Source organism: Cuculus canorus, chromosome Z, assembly GCF_017976375.1.
Source record: "Cuculus canorus isolate bCucCan1 chromosome Z, bCucCan1.pri, whole genome shotgun sequence".
NCBI lineage: Eukaryota > Metazoa > Chordata > Aves > Cuculiformes > Cuculidae > Cuculus > Cuculus canorus.
The window spans coordinates 64,491,674-64,511,000 of record NC_071441.1 but is presented as its reverse complement, the minus strand read 5'-3'; the positions used below and the strand labels follow the sequence as shown (position 1 = coordinate 64,511,000).

Below are 19,327 nucleotides of genomic sequence, written 5' to 3'. Positions count from 1 at the left end.
TTGAACAAGATCATAAAGAGTGTCTGGCTGCAACATACCAGAAAAAGGACAAAACAAATGTGATTACATCTAGCAATAATATCTATCTGAAACGCTACCAAGCAGACAGTTGTATGATTAAATTATTTTAACTTCCTGGCCAAGAAGCATATCCCAGATTCCGTCCCTTGAATGATTTTGAAGCTCAAACAATACTTACTGAAAGGTTAGTGGTATTTGGAACATACTGATCCTGTTCTCCCAGTAGTACATCAATCACAGGATGCCTTCCATTTTTTATAATTATTTCTCGATGATTATCTTGTACAGTTGGTCTGCAAAAAAGAAGAGATACTAATTTCAAAGTTGTAACTGATTAATTAGAACCACGATAACTAAATTCCGGAGGAGAGTCATCTTTGATGAAATTTTTGTGGGGAAAAAAAAAATTACAAAATTAACTATTGCTATCAAATATTTCTGAAAAAAAAAAAGAAGTTTTAGAACATTTTCTTCATTTTTTCATTACCTAGGGAATGTTTTCAGTCATTTCTGTGCATTCTAAAGAATTATTTAGAACTACAAAATGAACAAACAACAGAAAACTGCCCAAACTGGAGGACAGTCTGCCTTCTTCCCACCACTTCACCAGCTTCTGCAAAATGCTACCTTTTCACATATATTTCAAATTCTCAGAATGAACTTGCTGATGAACTGGTCGAGCCTGTTACTGCGTAAGTCCTAACTGGAGCGTGCTGAGTAAAAAAAATCATCCAACTATGTATATTACAACTGATAACGCACAAGATTAGAGTATGACAGAACAGTAACTCTCTTATATACATTAGCAGGTCTCATAACCTAACAGTAATTCCTGAACATGTACAAGAGTCAAACAATAACTGCCTACAGAAAGAGCTTACTACCTAAGTTGAAAAGTTAAAATACTGAAATGACAGTGCTTTTTCAGAAATCAATACGCAAACCAGATAAATACTTTTTTCTGTCATCTCCAAAACATGTAAAAAGAATTTGTCTTAAATGCTTCCACCTTCAATACAAATAGGTATCTCCATGTCTGAAAAGCTCCATCTCTCAGACCTGTGTGCTCTTCACAGAACAAACAAAGGAAAAGAAGTGTGTTCCACTGAATTACAACCATGATTTCTTTTTGTTCTCTGCAACAACTTTTTCATTGTAAACTGAAGCGCATAACTCATTGGAGAAGTAAATGTGGTTTAACGTCTCAACAACATTTTCCTATGCTCAAAGTACAATCACTCTGAAATAACAGGAAAGTGGCAGCAGTGCAGAAAAGAGAATACTGGAATAAAGCCATAGAATTTTTTTTACCGGAAATCAACTAATAATTTAGGTGGACTTCAGAGGGAAGACAAGATGTGGGGAGTGTGACTTTTGTTGGGCTGAAGAATGATAGAATTTGAAAGGAAACAAAAGATAAAATAGATGTCTTGTTAGGAACACAAAGCACTGGGAAAAGAGGTGCAAGTGGATAACAATGTCCTTTTTTAAGTATAAAGATATTTCTTGCATTTGTATAGCTGAGATAAAACCAATACAGACAGATGCTTTGGATTTGGGGATGGAGAAAGGAAATTTCATCCTCCATTTGCTGGATGGGTAAGTTGTTTGGAGCTGTAACATAATGGTCTGAAAAAGGAGGAGAACATACCTAGAAGCACTTCCTCTTGCACCTCTCCACTTCGCATTCAAGAGAGAGAGACATGACATGATCCCTTTGCCATTTTATAATTCTGCACTTGTCTTTGGAAACAATCCCCTTCTTTTCAATGCTCAAGCCTCCTTCCATGTAACTGTGACAGGATGCCATAAGCCCTGCTGACTGCCCATTCTCATTTCAGACAGTGGGCCCACAGAAGCATGGTCTCAGTCACAATCATTCATATGCTCTTTCCTCCCCTGTGTTCCCACAATCAGACAGTTATGTGCATCATCCAGTGAGGAAAAAAAGTTAATTACTCTGGAATGCATAACGTGTTCATTAGTCCTGTACTACATTTTCATTCCTTAAAGCTAAATGAATTCACACTTTGCAGAGTGGATACTCTAACATCAGATGATGATCTCTGGGTTACCTACACCGTCATCTTTAGGTATCTAATTTTGCTGAGAGCCCTAATTACCTGAGAGGTCTGATGTTGTACATCGTCCATAAAAAGGACAAATTTCCCAATACAGGAGTCCTGAGACACTTTGAAACCGGAAGATGTGCTTACCTCTCTCCAACAACTGTGTGGTGCACCGGTGCTCCTGACTTCATGACTCATTTACATGTCTCAGATAAGGTGACAGGAAACAACCCTCACTTAATCAAAACTCATTCCTTTGAAATACTTAAAGCAGATAATATGAAAGTCCCATCTTTCCTTTAGCCACCATCTCAAATTTAATTATTGACACCTCCCTCACAGGTGAGGTCTCGCTGAGAAGTCTCCATCATGACAGTCTATATGCAAAGAGCCACTTTTAAAAATTCAGTGAATTATTTAAAGTCCACATAGTGAACAAATCATAGTTTTGTTTCCTCATCTAAGTACAACAGAAACAAGTGAGCAATCGCTATCAAAGAGATTTTGATAAAGGCACACAAGTTCCCAAGGGTCCAGAAGTGATCAATATTATCTTTATGCTGTATAAAAGCAGAAGCATACGTAAGTTGACTTCCCTTCATCCACATACATTTAATACACGATTTGCTGTTTTTCCACAGGTCTCAAATGTAACTAAGTCATATGGTTGTTCCTAAGCAATTGACCAACCACTTGCAACACAGCCCCACAATGACAACATTCAAAGAGCTACACACAGTATGTTTCATAAGAGAATAGGTGGACTGTCTGGCAGAGGGAATGGCTGAGGACTGGAAACCCCTAGTCTTTGCAGGAGTGTCTATGCAAACCTCAGAAACAGTAAGTGCTGGCCTCACCAGCAGCACTCAGCAAGCTGAAGCAATGACTGAGTGTCCAGCACTTCTGGGGACAGAGACCTCACCACCGGGACAAAGGTACCCCAGTGGGATTAACTGTTTCTGTGTGGGTGCAGGAGATATGGGCTTGTGAGGGCGTGGAAGACTCGAATTGTAGGTATACATGCCCAGGAGCCAAATCTGGGACAACCTCTGGTAAAGCAGGACCTCAAGGGTTCATGTCTCATCACTGCAGAGAGCAGAGGGGTCAGCGCCAGCACCACCAGAGTCCCACGCTATGGTGCCCTATGTGCATGCATGAGTCTCAGGTAGAGGCAGGAGCACAGCTCATCAGGTCTAACAAGGTCAGGCATCATCAGTGCTCTAGAGGCGGGGACTAGTATTTACCTATTATTTACCCAAAATTCTTCTTCAAAACATACCTCATACGCCTTAGAATCTTAGGTATTAGAAAGACGTTATAAATTCAGACTGGCTGAGGGGAAAAAAAAAAAAAAAAAAAAAAAAAACCACACAGACAGACAAATATAAGATGTCAAATTTGAACAGCACTGTTTAGAGATATGAATTAAACCTAAAACTGTTGCTTTGCAAAATCAGACAAAGTTGAAACCACTCTAAAAAATTTTAATAATGCATTTTATAATAGTACACATAGTAAAATCAATATTTTTAAACATTCTCTTATAATTCTCTATGAAATTCTAAAAAAAAAATTAACAATTGATTACCTGCAGTAGTCTCCCTGTTTAGCCACCTGGGCCAATGAGAACAGACAGTCGATAGTTGCTAGGTGACCAATCGCTTTAGACACAGGGTGATAATGTTCACTAAAATGGCTATACCAAAACAGAGAAAAATAATGGGAGGAAAAAAACCAGGAAAAAATAATTTCATGCAGATACAAATGTATTGTCAAAATATTCCCCATGCATGCTTCTCACAGGGTCCCTATCATCTTTAACTTATTCTGAATTCAAATTTCCCAGTAGTATATTAAGTTACACTATGAGGACATAATCTTAATAAAGACAACTTCACTCTCTTGTTATAACAATGAACTACTTTATAGCACAAAAAAAGCAGGCAAAATTAAATTCATTAGATACCACATAGGAGGTCTGCAGTTGACCTCTGCTGCTTAAATGAGGTCTGTAAAAATGCCACTATTTATCACAGTGGCATCTGAATCCCAACTGCCAATTCACTTCAACCATAACTTGCAGTGCCTGTAACTTCAAATAATAGAAGTGCCTGAACACAAGAGTTGCCTACAATTTCAATAAAATACCATATCTACAAAAAAAAAGTAAATAAATCCAGTACATTAGTGACATTACCAAGAGAAGAGCACAGTTTTCAGTAGGGTTCTCTCTCATTGAGAATCTCTTTTTTCCCTCTCCTAGTCTCAAAGATATAACATGGAATATAAAACCATCAGGGAGCAAAAAATAGTAAATAAATAACTAAAGGCGGGGGGGAAGAACACAGTTCTTTTCCCGTGGTATGCTGCCATCATACAACACTACTGCCAAGAGAAAAGTGAACATGCAAAGCTGAATATCTAAGTGAAGAAAGGTTAAAATAAAAAAAGGTTAAAGGTCTATTCAAACTTACATGGTTAATACAGTGACAAAAATTATTTAACATAATTTTTATAGTATTGCAAAGGCCAAACATCTGCAGAAGAGCGAAGTGGAATGTTTTTCTAGTTCCTACAAAATTTATAGAATTGCTGGGCTCCTGCTAGGAGGCAAATCTTAGCATCAGTTATGTCCAGTGAGACAACATCTGAGGGAACTTCTTAAGTTTGTGCAGTGAGGAAAAAACTACAACCCAAAGTGAGCCAATTGTTATTGCATGACATAAGGAACAATTTTAGTGGCATTGTAACTCATGGAAGTAAAAAATAATTGATAACCAGACAACTGAAAAATCAAAGGTATTCAAATGTTTGAGAAATCTGAACTACTGTTTTGAAGATGCTTTGACTAAATAGACAAATACCTTAATTCAAAACTCTGATTTGAGACAAACATGTCTTCCATGCCAGTGTGAGGGACACAATGCTGCCACTACTTTCTCACAGTCACTCACAGGGTTAGCATACCAAACATAGGGCTATGAAGAATCACATTCACCCACCTGAGTTCCTCAAATGCCCTGAACATCCCTAACTCAAAAACTATAAGTAACACTACAATTGTAGTTAATTTTTTTTCAGTAATGTCACACATACTAGTGAGGTCATATTCTAGTTCAATTTATACTGAAAGTTAATTTGCTTAGCTTGTAAAACAAATCTTTTTTTCATCTCATTTACATTGTGTTTTAATAATAAAACTACTAAATTTGGTTTCACTCACAGTCAGTCCTACTTTCAGGTTCTTAATGCTGTGGCATTAGTTTTCAAATTTTGAGAGCCATTTTACATATTTAATAGTGTATTTTCATCACAATTTTAAAATTTGGAGACGTAACTGATGGTCTCAGAATTCAGTCTGCAGAGGTGTTGCCTTCAAATGCTTTAAAGTGAAGAACAATATTTTATTTGACTACTTTAAAGTTGTTGGCCACATAACTGAATTATCAAACTTTTTTTGAGGTAAAAGTCTTTTTTAAGTTCTTATAGCAAAACCAAAGTAAAATAAAATAAAATAAAACAAAACAAAACAAAACAAAACAAAGCCCAATTCGGTTTTGTAAACTCACTCTAAAAACTTTAGCCATTCAGCACTGCAGTCAAGGACTAGCTGCTCCCGGAGCTGATTCAGATGTCTGTAATTTTCTATAATAAAAGGAGAGTGGAAACGGCTAACAGCTTTTGTGCTGAAAGAAGGAAGAGACAAATAGGAAATCAAGGTTACAAAGCAATCAGTTACACCGTCTACATGCAAAATTGGACTAGTTTTCTTACTCTTTGTGAGTCTTAAAAATGGATATCTAAAAAAAATGGGGGTTTATTGTAGTACCAAACTCCACTGATTCCAATGATCATTACTGTGAATAAAGTGATCAGTTACTGCACCACTGCCCATTCAAAAAGCTTTTAAATTGTTTTACACAATGTAGCATATAACACTGAAGTTAATACATTTCACAAAATTCTGTTCAGCAGTAAGCTGCGCAAATGGAATTTTCTGTGACTGAAAGCATATACAATGAACTTCAAGAAAAAAATTCCCTTTAAAGGGGAAAACTTCTTGACAAGCATAAAATAAACTTAGTAAATACAGAATGCCTTGCATGGATACTAGTTTCCATTTGATACACCTGCTATTTATCTATGTATTTTCATTAAGGACTCCCTTTGGCATTCCCAGGCATTTGGCATCCCATTTTACAAATTCCAGTTTAGCTGTAATTTCTTCTTCATCATCTTAAATCTGTCTAATCTGTGCACTTAAAATACTGAATTCTTGCATACGTGAATAGAACATCACTTCAGAGTTCACCTGCGTTATGTCTTTTTCTACTGTGAGATGTCTGTGCTCATACATTATAACATTAAGGTTTTCAACCTGTTTAAATAATAAAACAAATGACTAAAAATAAAAAAAAAAGGATGACATAATTCAGTCCATCTGTTTGACCTACTGGAAAAGTACCCAAAAGTATTTACAACCACACTTAAATAACACTAAGTATCAAAGCAAGCAAAACTTGTCTGTATGAATAAGTAAAATGACATTTTAAATACAGTTTATTGAGATGCACATTTTCACAGCTATCATTACATTTTCTGAATAAAAAACAAGAATGATCAAAATTTCATTAAATACTTGTATCTGCCAACTACTTGCAGAACTGAATGACGAACACAGTTTTGACACGAGCACATGCACTTTGAAAGATTAAGTGAGTAATATAGTGTGCTAAGGATCTACCCTCTAAAAACAAATATCTTAAAAACTCCAGTTTTTCAGTTGGTTTTGTTAGCTGTTAAGCAAAACTAATTATAGCAATAAAGTAATATAACAATTTTGGTTAGTTGGTTTTCAGTTTAAAAAAAAACACAAACACACACGGACCTATGAGAATGCACATAATTAATTGTTATACCAAAATTCCCACATTTTTTCCGTATATATTAAAACAGAAAAACTTCAAAGACATTTTCCATACCTACTAATCATAACCCAATCAGACGGCACAGATGATTTCTGGGAATTCTTGACTTCTATCAGAAACTAAAATAAACAGAAATGTGGTATTACACATAGTGGGAAGTTAGGAAGACTACAGATCCATAATCATCATCAAGGTATCAAGAAATCTCCGTGCATCAGAGGAAAACCATGTTCAGCCTGAAGAGACTAAGCAAGCCAGGAGATATTGTTCTTTTTCCCTCTGAAATAAGGGTTATGACTTGCACATTTTCTGCCAAAAAATCAACTCCTATCCTGAGCTGTTCTTGTGTGCTACCATGTTGCTGCCCCATCTCTGCCTTTCTATTCCTCCAGCCACTAACAAACTCTTCTCACCTTCCACTTACAAGCCAAAACCAGTTTTTCCTGAATTTCATCTTAAAACAACTAAATATGCTGTGTTTACATAAGGAAGACAGAAAGTAAGACCACGTTTTTGTCTATGATGGATAACTAACTAAACTCAAAATTGTCTGTATTAACACAGCCTGTTTAATTGCCTGGTTATTTGTGTGACTAGAGAGAAACACACAGAGAGGTTGCAAACTTCAAAACAAAAAATAGCATTTGCTTTTGTATCCTTTAATTCTCAACCATATTAGATAAATAATCGCAGAATTAAATAACTGTGTGCAAAGCACTATTTAAGCAATGTAGCATGCAAACTTTTGCCAAATGTAGCGATTCAGGTGCAAACTGGAGAGGGGCAGATTTAGACTAGACATAAGGAAGAATTTCTTCACTATGAGACTGGTGAGGGACTGGAACAGGTTGCCCAGGGAGGCTGTGGATGCCCCATCCCTGGAGGTGTTAAAGGCCAGGTTGGATGGGACTTTGGGCAGCCTGATTTAGTGGGATGTCTCTGCCCATGGCAGGGGGGTTGGAATTAGATGATCTTTAAGGTACCTTCCAACCCTAACTACACTATGATTCTACAATTCTATGATACTATCAATTTCTTTCAAAATCCTGCCTGAAATGAACAGCAATACAATACTATCACTACCTGGACAGCTTTCTGTCCTGTTTAGTGCACACTACGAATTGCATTAGAGGTCCAGAAACAAAAGACAAGACAGATGACGGTGTAACTTCATATTTCAGGAAAGTTATGTGTCAACCGGATCTTCATCAGAACTCTTAACAGGAATGCAACAAGTGTAAGTTCATAAACTGTGGGCTGACTGAATATCTAACAATGTATTCATAATCATGGGTTTAGGGGCACATATGAAGAAGAAAACAGGGGGGGGTTTGTTTGGTTGGTTTGGGGGTTTGTTTGTTTGTTTCTCTTAAGAAGGGCTGTTTCCTGAATGGACTTTCAGAGTAGATTAAAAAATGTTTCCTGGTGCTTTCTCTCTCCTCCAGAACCAGCAAACCACAAACCTGTTTCTGCCCAGGCCTGTAGTAAGTAAGTGTTTGAATACTACATTTATCACTGTTACGACATGAGAACACACCATACAGATCTGAGGAAGATTGAGCTTAACTCATGTCAAGCCTATGCTCTGCCGCACCCAGACAATTCCCTTTCCATCACTTCTGCTCCTTTGGCGTCTCTCCTCACTAACCATCTTCTCTAATCCTTCCTCCACTGCCTCTTTTGATGCCTCTGAAACACTTGTATCAGATGCAATTAAATATTAGACAACCACAACCTCTGTAGCTCCTTTCATGAATTTACCAAGATAGCTCTCCTTGTATGCAATGGCTTCTGAGCTGTCCCTGCTACGAAGGCCTCCTGTCTGTGTGAAGTGACTGGCAGTTTCTTAAACTCTCCTGTCTAATTCACATCTGACTGCTTCCTCAAATTCTCTATTCTCTTTGATCAGTTTGTCTCGTCTCCTTTCCTTCATCATCCACCTCTAAAACTCAGTCTCCATGAGAAACCTTTCAAATCCTGACTGTTCCCTTCCTTACATGACACTCAAACACAGTCTTCCACATTTCCTCTTGGACATCAGCATCCATGCTAACAGCCTACCCAACTCTTCAGCCACACTTCCTTTCTCACCATCAAAAGAAATATCCATCCTAGATCTTTATCAGATGCTACTCTAATTCATCCCTTCCCACATTCTCTCTCATCTTCAGCACTGCCTGCCTGCTTCCTGCTGTCTCTCTGGTCATTCTCAGCTTCCCAGGTCCTCAAAGTGATGGAGACCTGCCACCAGCTCCTTCTCTCCCTGTCCTCACTCATTCATCCCTTCTACTCCGAACTCTCCTTTCTTTTCCCAGTTCTCTGTGGAGTTTTCCCTAGCCTCCTTACTCTCTGTTCCCAAGTGACAATGTTGAACAGTACTATCTCACTGCCCCTTTAACTTCCCCCACAAATCTGGCAGCACCTGTTAGCTCCTTTTTTTTTTCCTTTGCACCAAACTTCTCAGCTTAATGCAGCATGGCCTGCCCACTCTTGCACAGCATCTAGCAAACAAAGGTTCGAGTCTGCAACCACTGTTTCTAAGAATTAAAAGTAAAATAACATTTATCATTCTTTAATAGTGCTCCTCTTCTCTCCTGTCTTTCCAATTAGTCTTAATCAGTACTTACAAATAATTTTACCATTCTTCAAATTAAAATAATTTTTTTCCTTCCTGGTTTTCTGAGAATATTTCAGCACTTCATAGCCACATAATTAACCTCAGAAGTGTTTTTACATCTAGAGAAAAGCAAAGCATTACTGAACCAAATTCAACCACAGTAATGTGTTTCTATTATTTAAAACATTGAAGTAATTGACTTAAATAAAGTGACACTGCCAGAAAACTGTTCAAATTACCTCATCGATTATCATACTAAATGAAGAGGCTTCTAGTTAAGCCTAACTTTTAAGATATTTTCTAGACAAGCAAGGGTATAGCATAGATACTACATTACCTCTTGACCAGAAACTGTGACATACTCCGCAGAGGTATTCTTAATCTGTTTACGAATGTCCGGCAGATGCAATTGGATTTTAGAAAGCACATCCAGGATCTCCTCCTTTTTCTTTCTGATGACAGGGAAGTCTGTAAGGTCCTTGAACAACTGGGTTTTATCTCCAGTCCTATCCAGAAAAGCCATAAGAAAAAAATAACAGTAAAACCAAAGATAGGTTCCCTGATTCTACTGGCTGAGTCCATATTTTTATTTGCTATTTTCATTTGGTTTAGCATTTGTTTAACTTTATTCCCCTCTAAATACAGCTTTTCTGTTTCTTGGTCACAGCACAGCACAGCACATCTAAAGACAGCTGTTATTCACACCACATAAATACAAAAGCACTTTTGTATACAATCTAAGAGGCTTCAACAGGATACCTTCCACCCAATGTCTTCAAAACCTATCTGTTTCTGGTCACAGTATGCTCATCCTTTCACCCCAAACTCCTGCTGACTCAGGACTTTTGTTATGTCTGAACGTGCATTGATTTCTGTTTGTTCTCCCTCAGTTTGGCAGATCATGAAAAGAAAGCACAAGAAAGATCATTCCCTTGTGTCTCAATCCATAATTCTGGAATTGCTGCCCTAACCTGGAGCATCCCAACTACCAACAACATCTCTATCATAATTAAATGTGCAGATCTAGATAATTTCTGCATAACATGAACACTTTTTTTTTTTACACATTTACAATCTGGCTATATCTGGGCAGATTCTCATGAGCAATGCAAAATGCAAAGTAAAATCCCTCCCACAAGGCCTTCTTCAAAGCAGAATATCATCAGGAGTTTCAGAGTAGCTTCCTTCTTTTTTGAAGAAAAGATTAATCAGAGTATTTTTTTAATACATGCAAAGCAATGCTCTTTTCTAGTCTCAATGTCAGAAAATGACAGAACTGTTTTGACTGCACTATCTCAGCTCAGGATATGAAACCTGAAACAGACAATGCCATTCAAATGTTTAAAACTGGGAAGCCGAACAAGATATTAAAAATATGGTTGTCATCAAAAATAACAAAAATTTAACTTATCTTTGTTAGTATCGGGCAAGCACTTAAAAGTAGTTCAATCAGTCCTAATTTTATTGGAATATACATTCATATTTTAGAGCAACTACACAACTGTACTAGTTAATTACATAATTACCCTGAAATCTAATATTCGGAGAGAGACTAATTAGCAAACTGAAAATAATAAAACATGAAAGAAATAAAAAGTCTTACTTACTTACTCAGAAACCCTTTACTTAAGAATGGAACTATGATACAACCGGAGCCAGTGAGTAGACAGGTTAACAAAGCTGTGCTTTGGTTTTGCATTACATGGACATAATTATTATATAAGTGACAGTAAAAATGCCATTTTAAAACACAATACTAATTTTTAGAAACGAATTCGTGCTAATTAGACCTGTTTCCATGGGAATGCAAGGAAAAAAGATCACTAGTAGCCAGCAGCTGATTGTGAAGATTGTCACTGCTCTGTGATGCCTACCAAAAATCTGAAAGTTGACAATTTAAACCCCCCCAAACACCAAAATCTCCAGCTCCCCCTAAAAAAACTTAGAGCAAAGGGATACTTTTGACAACCATCACAGAATTTTATTCACACCACATGACAGAATTAACATATGATGCAGTATATATAATTGTGCACAAGCATGTGCGTGCATGCATGTATATGATTAATCATCATAATGTTGATGAAAGAAAGGTTTATCAGTACAAATAATTTTGCCACTCAAGTCTGAAACACATAAAGACCAAAAGTTAAGTTATTTTAGTCATCTTGAATAAATGCAAACAAAATACATCCATTATGCTCATCAATGACGGTATCTTCTACTTATACTATTGTGTCTTATTTTAACATACTATTCTAGCCATCATCAGAACAGTGCCAGAAAGCAGTCATATTTTAAAACCTACCTACAGGAAAGCTGATATAATTAAGATACACTCCATTTTGTCATAATGTGCCACAACTATTTGATATCATCAGTAAAAATCCCACCTGTCCAACAGGCATAGCAAATATTTCTACCCTTCTCAACTTCTAACTTTCTACATCTTGCATTTGTCTGTAATTCAGAAGCAAAGTAAGTTCTAGGCTTTGATTCTTAAACCTTTAATGTCAAATCTCAGCTGGAGAAAGATAAAAAATATTTTATAAATAAAATGTCTTGGAAATAAAACAGCAAGATTACGTAGCCCCAGTATAAGCACACATTAATCTACAGAATCACAGAATCATTGGGTTGGAAAAGACCTCCTGGATCATCGAGCCCAACCATTCCTATCAACCACTATACCATGCCACTGAGCATCTCATCCACCCGTCTTTTAAATACCTCCAGGGATGGTGACTCCACCACCTCCCTGGGCAGCCTCTGCCAGTGCCCAATGACCATTTCCGTGAAAATTTTTTTTTCTCATGTCCAGCCTGAACCTCCCCTGGCACAGCTTGAGCCATTCCCCCTTGTCCTGTCCCCTGTCCCTTGGGAGAAGAGGCCAGCTCCCTCCTCTCCACAACCTCCTTTCAGGTAGCTGTAGAGAGAAATTAGGTCTCCTCTCAGTCTCCTCCAGGCTAAACAACCCCAGCTCTCTCAGCCACTCCCCATAAGACTTGTTCTCCAGCCCCTTCACCAGCTTCATTGCTCTTCTCTGGACACACTCCAGAGCCTCAACATCCTTCTTGCAGTGAGGGGCCCAGAATTGAACACAGTATTCAAGGTGCAGTCTCTCCACTGCTGAGTACAGGGGAAGAATCACCTCCCTGAATCTGCTGACCACGCTGTTTCTGATATAAGCCAAGATGCCGTTGGCCTTCTTGGCTACCTGGGCACACTGCTGGCTCCTGTTCAGTCGGCTGTCAACCAACACCCCCAGGTCCTTCTCCTCCAGGCAGATTTCCAGCCACTCTTCTCAAGTCCGTAGCACCGCATAGGGTTGGTGTGCCCCAAGTGCATGATCCGGCATTTGGCCTTGTTAAACCTCATGCCATTGGTCTCAGCCCAGCAGTCCAGCCTGTTAAGATCCCTTTGAAGAGCCTCCCGACCCTCTAGCAGATCAACACTTCTTCCCACCTTAGTGTCATCCGCAAACTTACTTAGGGTGCATTCAATCCCCTCAATCAGGTCATTGATGAAGACACTTAACAGGACTGAACTCAGCACTGAGCCCTGGGGATACCTCTTGTGACCAGCCTCTAGCTGGAGTTAACTCCATTTACCACCACTCTTTGGGCCCAGCCATCCAACCAGTTTTCCACTCAGGAGAGTGTGCGCCCATCCAGGCCAGAGGCAGACAGTTTCCTAGGCAGAATTCTGTGAGAAACTGTGTCAAAGGCTTTACTGAAGTCCAAGAAGACTACATCCACAGCCTTTCCCTTATTCAATAAGCGGGTCACTTTGTCATAGAAGATCAGGTTAGTCTGTCAGGACCTGCCCTTTATGAACCCGTTTTGACTGGGCCTGATCACCCGGTTCTCTTGCATGTGCTTCATGATAGCACTCAAGATCACCTGTTCCATGACTTTCCCCAGCACTGAGGTCAGACTGACAGGCCTGTAGTTTCCTGGGTCCTCCCTCCGACCCTTGTTGTGGAAGCCAGCCTCCAGTCAAGCGGAACTTCCCCAGTCAGCCAGGACCACTGAAAGATGATGGAAAGGTGTTTGGCAAGCACGTCCGCCAGCTCCTTCAATACTCTTGGATGGATCCCACCTGGCACCATAGACTTCTGAGTGTCTAATTGGGCAAGTAAGTCTCTAACTACCTCCTCTTGGAACATAGGAGCTTTGTTCTGCTCCTCTAACTCCTGGGTATGTACACACAGGGAACAACTTTCCTTACTACTAAAGACTGAGGCAAAGAAGGCATTAAGTACCTCAGCCTTGTCCTCATCCTTTGTCACAGTTGTTCCCAGCACATCTTCATCAAGGAATCTCTAGGTCAATTATATCTCACAATATTACATTAGGAAATGTTCAAAGTTAAAGGAAACATGCTCACAGCAGAGAAGTTTAGGATGACCAGGACATAAAGCTGAATGATACTTTTTGTGTTCAAAATGCAAAAATTACACTGAAAGGAGACTGCCTCTGTGCTGAGCATTGTGAGAGAAATGTTTTTAGATGATTTTATACTGCTTTTTTTTTTTTTTCCTGAATGACAGTGTCTTTTGCTGGCCACAAATATTTTCCTCCTAAATCCTGTCCCTGAGAGTTTTTACACATCCCTCCCTCACTGAACTCATGTGCTTGCCTTACTGTTCTGCATCTTAAGGCTCCTGCTATCTTCTTCCTGTGGTCAAAATTATGATCTAGGGGACAGCAGTTCTTCAGAAGAAATAATACACAACAAATTATTTAAAGACATTCTCCTTTATAATGCATATTCCTTCCAATTTAACATCTTCTTCCTTTGTCTACATTTGTTTTCTTGGACAAATGAAGAATTAAGACAAAAAAGAGCAGACAGCTTCCATACTTTCACGTCACTTCTCCAAGACTGCATGAAAGCAATTGCAGGGAAAAGCCAGAGTGCACCCAGTGCCTGAGGTAGGTGCTTCTTTACTCATTTTCCAGAGAGAGTCCGTGAAAAAGACACTAACCCCAGAAATCCTCTAAGGGGGTACAAAGCACACAGGCTGCATGGAATCTTCAGAGCTATTAAACTTTACGTTCTCTGTCATTATTGAGTACGTAAAGAGATTTTTTAAAAAGAGCAGGGGGCACTCAAAGCTTTGATGAATTTTCACCAAAAACCGCAAAAGGCATATTCCTGACAGCAAAGCAGCCACTTTGCTAAAGGTCAAGTCTTTCTTCAAAACAAATAGCTTCTTTATTTAAAAACATAATTTAAAAGTTGTTAAACAAATTAACATGAGCAAAACACATTCTGCCTTAAATTAATTCCCCAAAACAGCTGAAAAATCTTTCAAAAAATTATTCAGCCTGAGGCAGACACCCACCAGGCAAAATACTTGCTTGCCTAATTTAACTTTAAAAGAAAGGATATATGCCATAGAAAACAACCACCTCTGCTTTAGCTATAAGCAACCTGTACATACATAAATATAAAACCAAAAATACAAAATTAAGGCGTACTAAAACAAGATCATTTGCATAACTGAATAAATTCAGTCAGAATGCCTATGAGGCACAGAAGATTTAGCTCTTTTCTCTACTTACTTGGCTGCGTCTTCGTTAAGGATCTTTAAATAATGCTTTACTGGGGAAAGAAGTTGTGGGATTTCCAACAGGGCATTTTGTAACACAGGACTTCTCACATGAGAATGTATGAGTGGAAGAAGAGCTTGAATTTCCACTTCCAGACGAGATAGAGTGCTGACTATCAAGAAAAACTCTTGGGTTGAGCACTGCAAAGGGAAGCAATGTCTTAATCATTACAATATACTATATTTTCATTAAAGCCTATAGTGTTATTTTGCTTTTTGAAAATGAGACAAAATACTGTTAAAAAGTATGGACTGCAACACAACTGCATAATCTTATCACATTCACATATACTTATTGTTTTAATCATTGTTGCTACGAATCAGTCGAGAGCTGATCTCCATTATTCCTATTGCTAGATGGAGATGTGTGACATCTCCAGATGGAGTACACAAATAGCAGAAAAAGTGGGCTAATAATGTGTAAATAGCAAAAAAAGCAGAAGAGGGAGGAGGGAAGAAACAGAAACCCAGCAGTCACTGCTTAGAGTGCTTGTAGCTGTTGCCAGCTTCACCTACTGGATGGTTACTCCCAGGTCTATGTGATGAAAAGACTAAAAACACACATTGTCTTTCATTTTCTCCTCTCTACAGAGCTATGAAAGAGATTTTTCTATCTTTTTCAGGCAGGTAGCCAGGATTTCATCTAAAGGGAATCTCCCAGATTGGAGCCAACAGCACACAGTGTTTTCAGAGTTGGCTTCATCATATTCACAGAGTAGGAGCATATCGGTTCCTTTCAAGCCGCTTCTTACCAAAAGCAGTCACTTGTGAAAGGCAAACTCTGCCTCTTTCTTTTTTAACCATTAATATTACTTCTGATGCGGCTGAATTATTTTGCTGTTGGATCCTAGATGGTCTTCAGCATCAGCACAATTTGTTATCTTTACACGATTTTCAGGAATTAGCAGTCAGGGTCAGGATTTTGCAAGCCCTTCACAACTCTAACAAAACACCCCACCTCCTGCCATGCTCCTAATTCCCCCACTCAGCGTTCCCATTCAGCTCTCAGTTACCTATAGTACTCATGCCTCACTTATAAATTAGGTACTACAGAATCTGAAGTGGTCTTTACAGAATTAAGGCTGCATTTGTTTGACATCACAATTTGCATACCAAATGGAAACCACTTCTTAGCAGACACTTGGTGCCTTCAAACCCTACCAAGTGCAGTGGCACTCCAGAACATTTTCAATTCACAAAGTCTGAAAAAATTGCCCATTAATAATTACGGTGATATTTTTTCATATTTTACTGATCCGTAGAAACACTGCTTCTTCTGCCTTATGGAATTTCTCCCATCAGTTGACTGACAACACTTTCTTTTCCTCACCTGAGGATGCAATGGATGGGGTAGGATATGCTTCTATTACAATATTTGTTCTATGCCACATTTTCTTGCATTCTTCTCTTCCTACATTCTTCTGTCCTACCCAGGCACACTTCTATTTTCATTTTGTCATCCCTTCTCTTTCAGTTCCTCCACAGAGGTAGACTTCTGTTTCTCTTTACTGCCCATGGAAGAACTAAGACAACTCCCCCACCTATTACTCTGCAGTAATTTCTCCCAAATAGCTTCTGTACACAAACACAGAAGGAAGTATTAACAAAAATGCTAGGCTGGAAAGGAATGTTATTTCTCTCTCCTCACACATGTAAACCCTAAAATAAGTTTGCTCTGTAACACCTACTAGCCTTACAGAACATGAAGGCTGTCTAAATGCTATGTTCTTAAAACCATAAAAAATAAATGAAGGTAAATCCCAGTTACAGCCTTAGATCTCTTTGCATTAAACATCTATCACTACTGTGACTGGTGATGGACGAGTGGCCTCCATGCTGTATAAATACAGAATAAAGACACATCTAAACCTTGGCAATCTACAATGGACACTGGAAGTCGTAAGGCATTGCTAACAATAAGGCTTGAAAGAAAATAATTTATAACGTTAACTGCTGCATTCACCGATTTGCTTCATCATAAAGGCTACATTAAACAAGAATCAAAGTAAAATCATCCCTGGCCACTTAAAGGGTATTCAATCACATGAGTAAGTAAACGTAATTGAAGATACCATAAAGCCAGTATTTGTTAAATACTCTCAAACTAACCCAAAGCACAGCTGCGTGCTGAAAAACTGAACTCGTCACAGCAAACAGGCAAGGTTGGTAGATACTCCATTAAAGGAATGTGCAATTTAACCACAACGTTTCATGACATGTGGAAAGGCCAGAGAGATTACATTGAGTGTTTCTGGAAAATCTATGTTCATCTTTGTTTCAGATCCATGGAAATTTATGGATAGAAGAGACCTGCAACTGCTCAATTTTTCTGCATTTTCTTTTTCTCTACTCTCAGGCCCCTATATTCCAAGATACTAAGTGCTTACCACTTTCTTTCAGAAACTAATTTATAGAACAGTAATTATCATCACATAATATTTCTATCTGACAGCCTAAATTTCCTTTCCATTAAATTAATCCCAATATCTCTAGTTTTATTTTTTATATTACTCTAACTCAACTCCCTCTCTGCTGTTAACATCCTTCAAATATCTCTAAACCTTCTGTTCTCCTTTAATCATGAATTTAACCAAACTATAATCATTTAATCTTTCATCATAAACAATCTATTACCTAGCCTCATGAAAACTTTGGTTCTGCACTCACTGCTATTTATCAACGTCTTTCTGCTTATCAGGAACTTACTTACTCCATTTTGTAAAAGCTCTGACAACAAAAGAACACAAAATAAAGCAGAAAACACGTTTAAAGACAATGCACAAAGAAAAGGTCTGAAAGACTAAACAAATGCTAAATCCAGGCTTTGACTCAAAGTCAAACCAAAATGTAGTATGACTGACTGCATCATCATCATCCTTGATAAAGATAAAACATAAAATTCTGCAAGACTTCCCTTGACTACAAAATGTACTCAAGGAAGCAAAGGCTGAAGCCCTGCCACATGAAATTGCAAAGTAGGTCCCTGACAGATAGCATTAACTGATTCATGGGAGAACAAAGCCCAGAAAAGAAGAATGAGCAAATACGGACAGTAAGAAATATATCAGTTGAACAGGTAGTGTTTGTTTGAGGTCTTTTGTCAATTTTTTCTTTAAAAAAAAAAACAACAAACAGGGACTTCATTAGTTCAGTACCTACACAAGGGTGGGGAAAAAATATTTTAGGACTACATAAGAACACCTGTCTGAGGCATTCTTCAACAAAGGTGGTAAGGCTGGTGAAAGCAAGGCTTCAGTATGAGGAAGAAGCTAGATTTCAAGGCAATGCCACCTACAAAATAATCAGCAGGGAAAAAACTTCAAACTTAGTCATGTATAAAAGACAACATAAACAATTCTGAAAGTTATTATGAGATTTCTCAAACTATGCTTAATGAAAGCTTCTCACAGCCGCTCTGATAACCTACACACCATAACAGTCATCTATCGGTCTTTTTGATATCCTACTGTGAGCTGTCTACAATATCTTTGAAGAATAAGAAAAATTCAGCATGCTTTGCCATAAAAACCTTTGTTAAACACAGCATTCCTAAGAAAGAGGGTGACTATACCCCTTTTGTGCTTATTCAGTGTATTACTGTTTCCCCTGGCTTGAGTTTAGTAACACTGCAGGACTTTTGCATCTAAGATTTAATGGCTCCACTGCAGAAATTATTTACTAAGGAAACTTGGAACAGAGGCATAAAAAGAACTCCAAAAAGCTGGGCTCCATTAAAGTGTGACTGATTCTGTTTCAATCCTAAGTAACCTTACAAAAGACCTATAACTACATTAGAGACTATAAGTGTTTAAAATACCGTAAAAATGCTTTCCATAAAGCAGGATTAATAGTCTTGCATTCACAGAAGACTTTCAGAAATTTACTCAATGCTATTTCTGAAGCCTAATTTCAAAATGCTGTCAATGATAGCTACATCTTCTCTGGCACTAGAAAAATAAACTCAGAGTTGACAGCAATGCCAAACAATACTTTCAACTAGATTCATCAGGCTGTACTGAAAATGGTATGGCTGCCACTGAGAAGAAAGCACGAAAAATGCACAGCAGTATTCCAG

The 19,327-nt window shown here is 38.2% G+C and overlaps 1 protein-coding gene across 2 annotated transcripts in view; it reads right to left on the bottom strand.

The window, feature by feature from the left end:
• MSH3 (mutS homolog 3) overlaps positions 1-19,327 on the bottom strand; it is a 112,848-nt gene that overhangs the window by 27,661 nt on the left and 65,860 nt on the right. For both annotated transcript variants that reach the window (XM_054053713.1, XM_054053712.1), the window contains exons 14-19: positions 15,206-15,393; positions 9,973-10,141; positions 7,073-7,137; positions 5,660-5,776; positions 3,679-3,786; positions 200-314 (exon numbers count right to left, since the gene is read on the bottom strand). In XM_054053713.1, the coding sequence (XP_053909688.1) occupies positions 200-314; positions 3,679-3,786; positions 5,660-5,776; positions 7,073-7,137; positions 9,973-10,141; positions 15,206-15,393 (762 nt within the window). The remainder of the gene's footprint in view (positions 1-199; positions 315-3,678; positions 3,787-5,659; positions 5,777-7,072; positions 7,138-9,972; positions 10,142-15,205; positions 15,394-19,327) is intronic.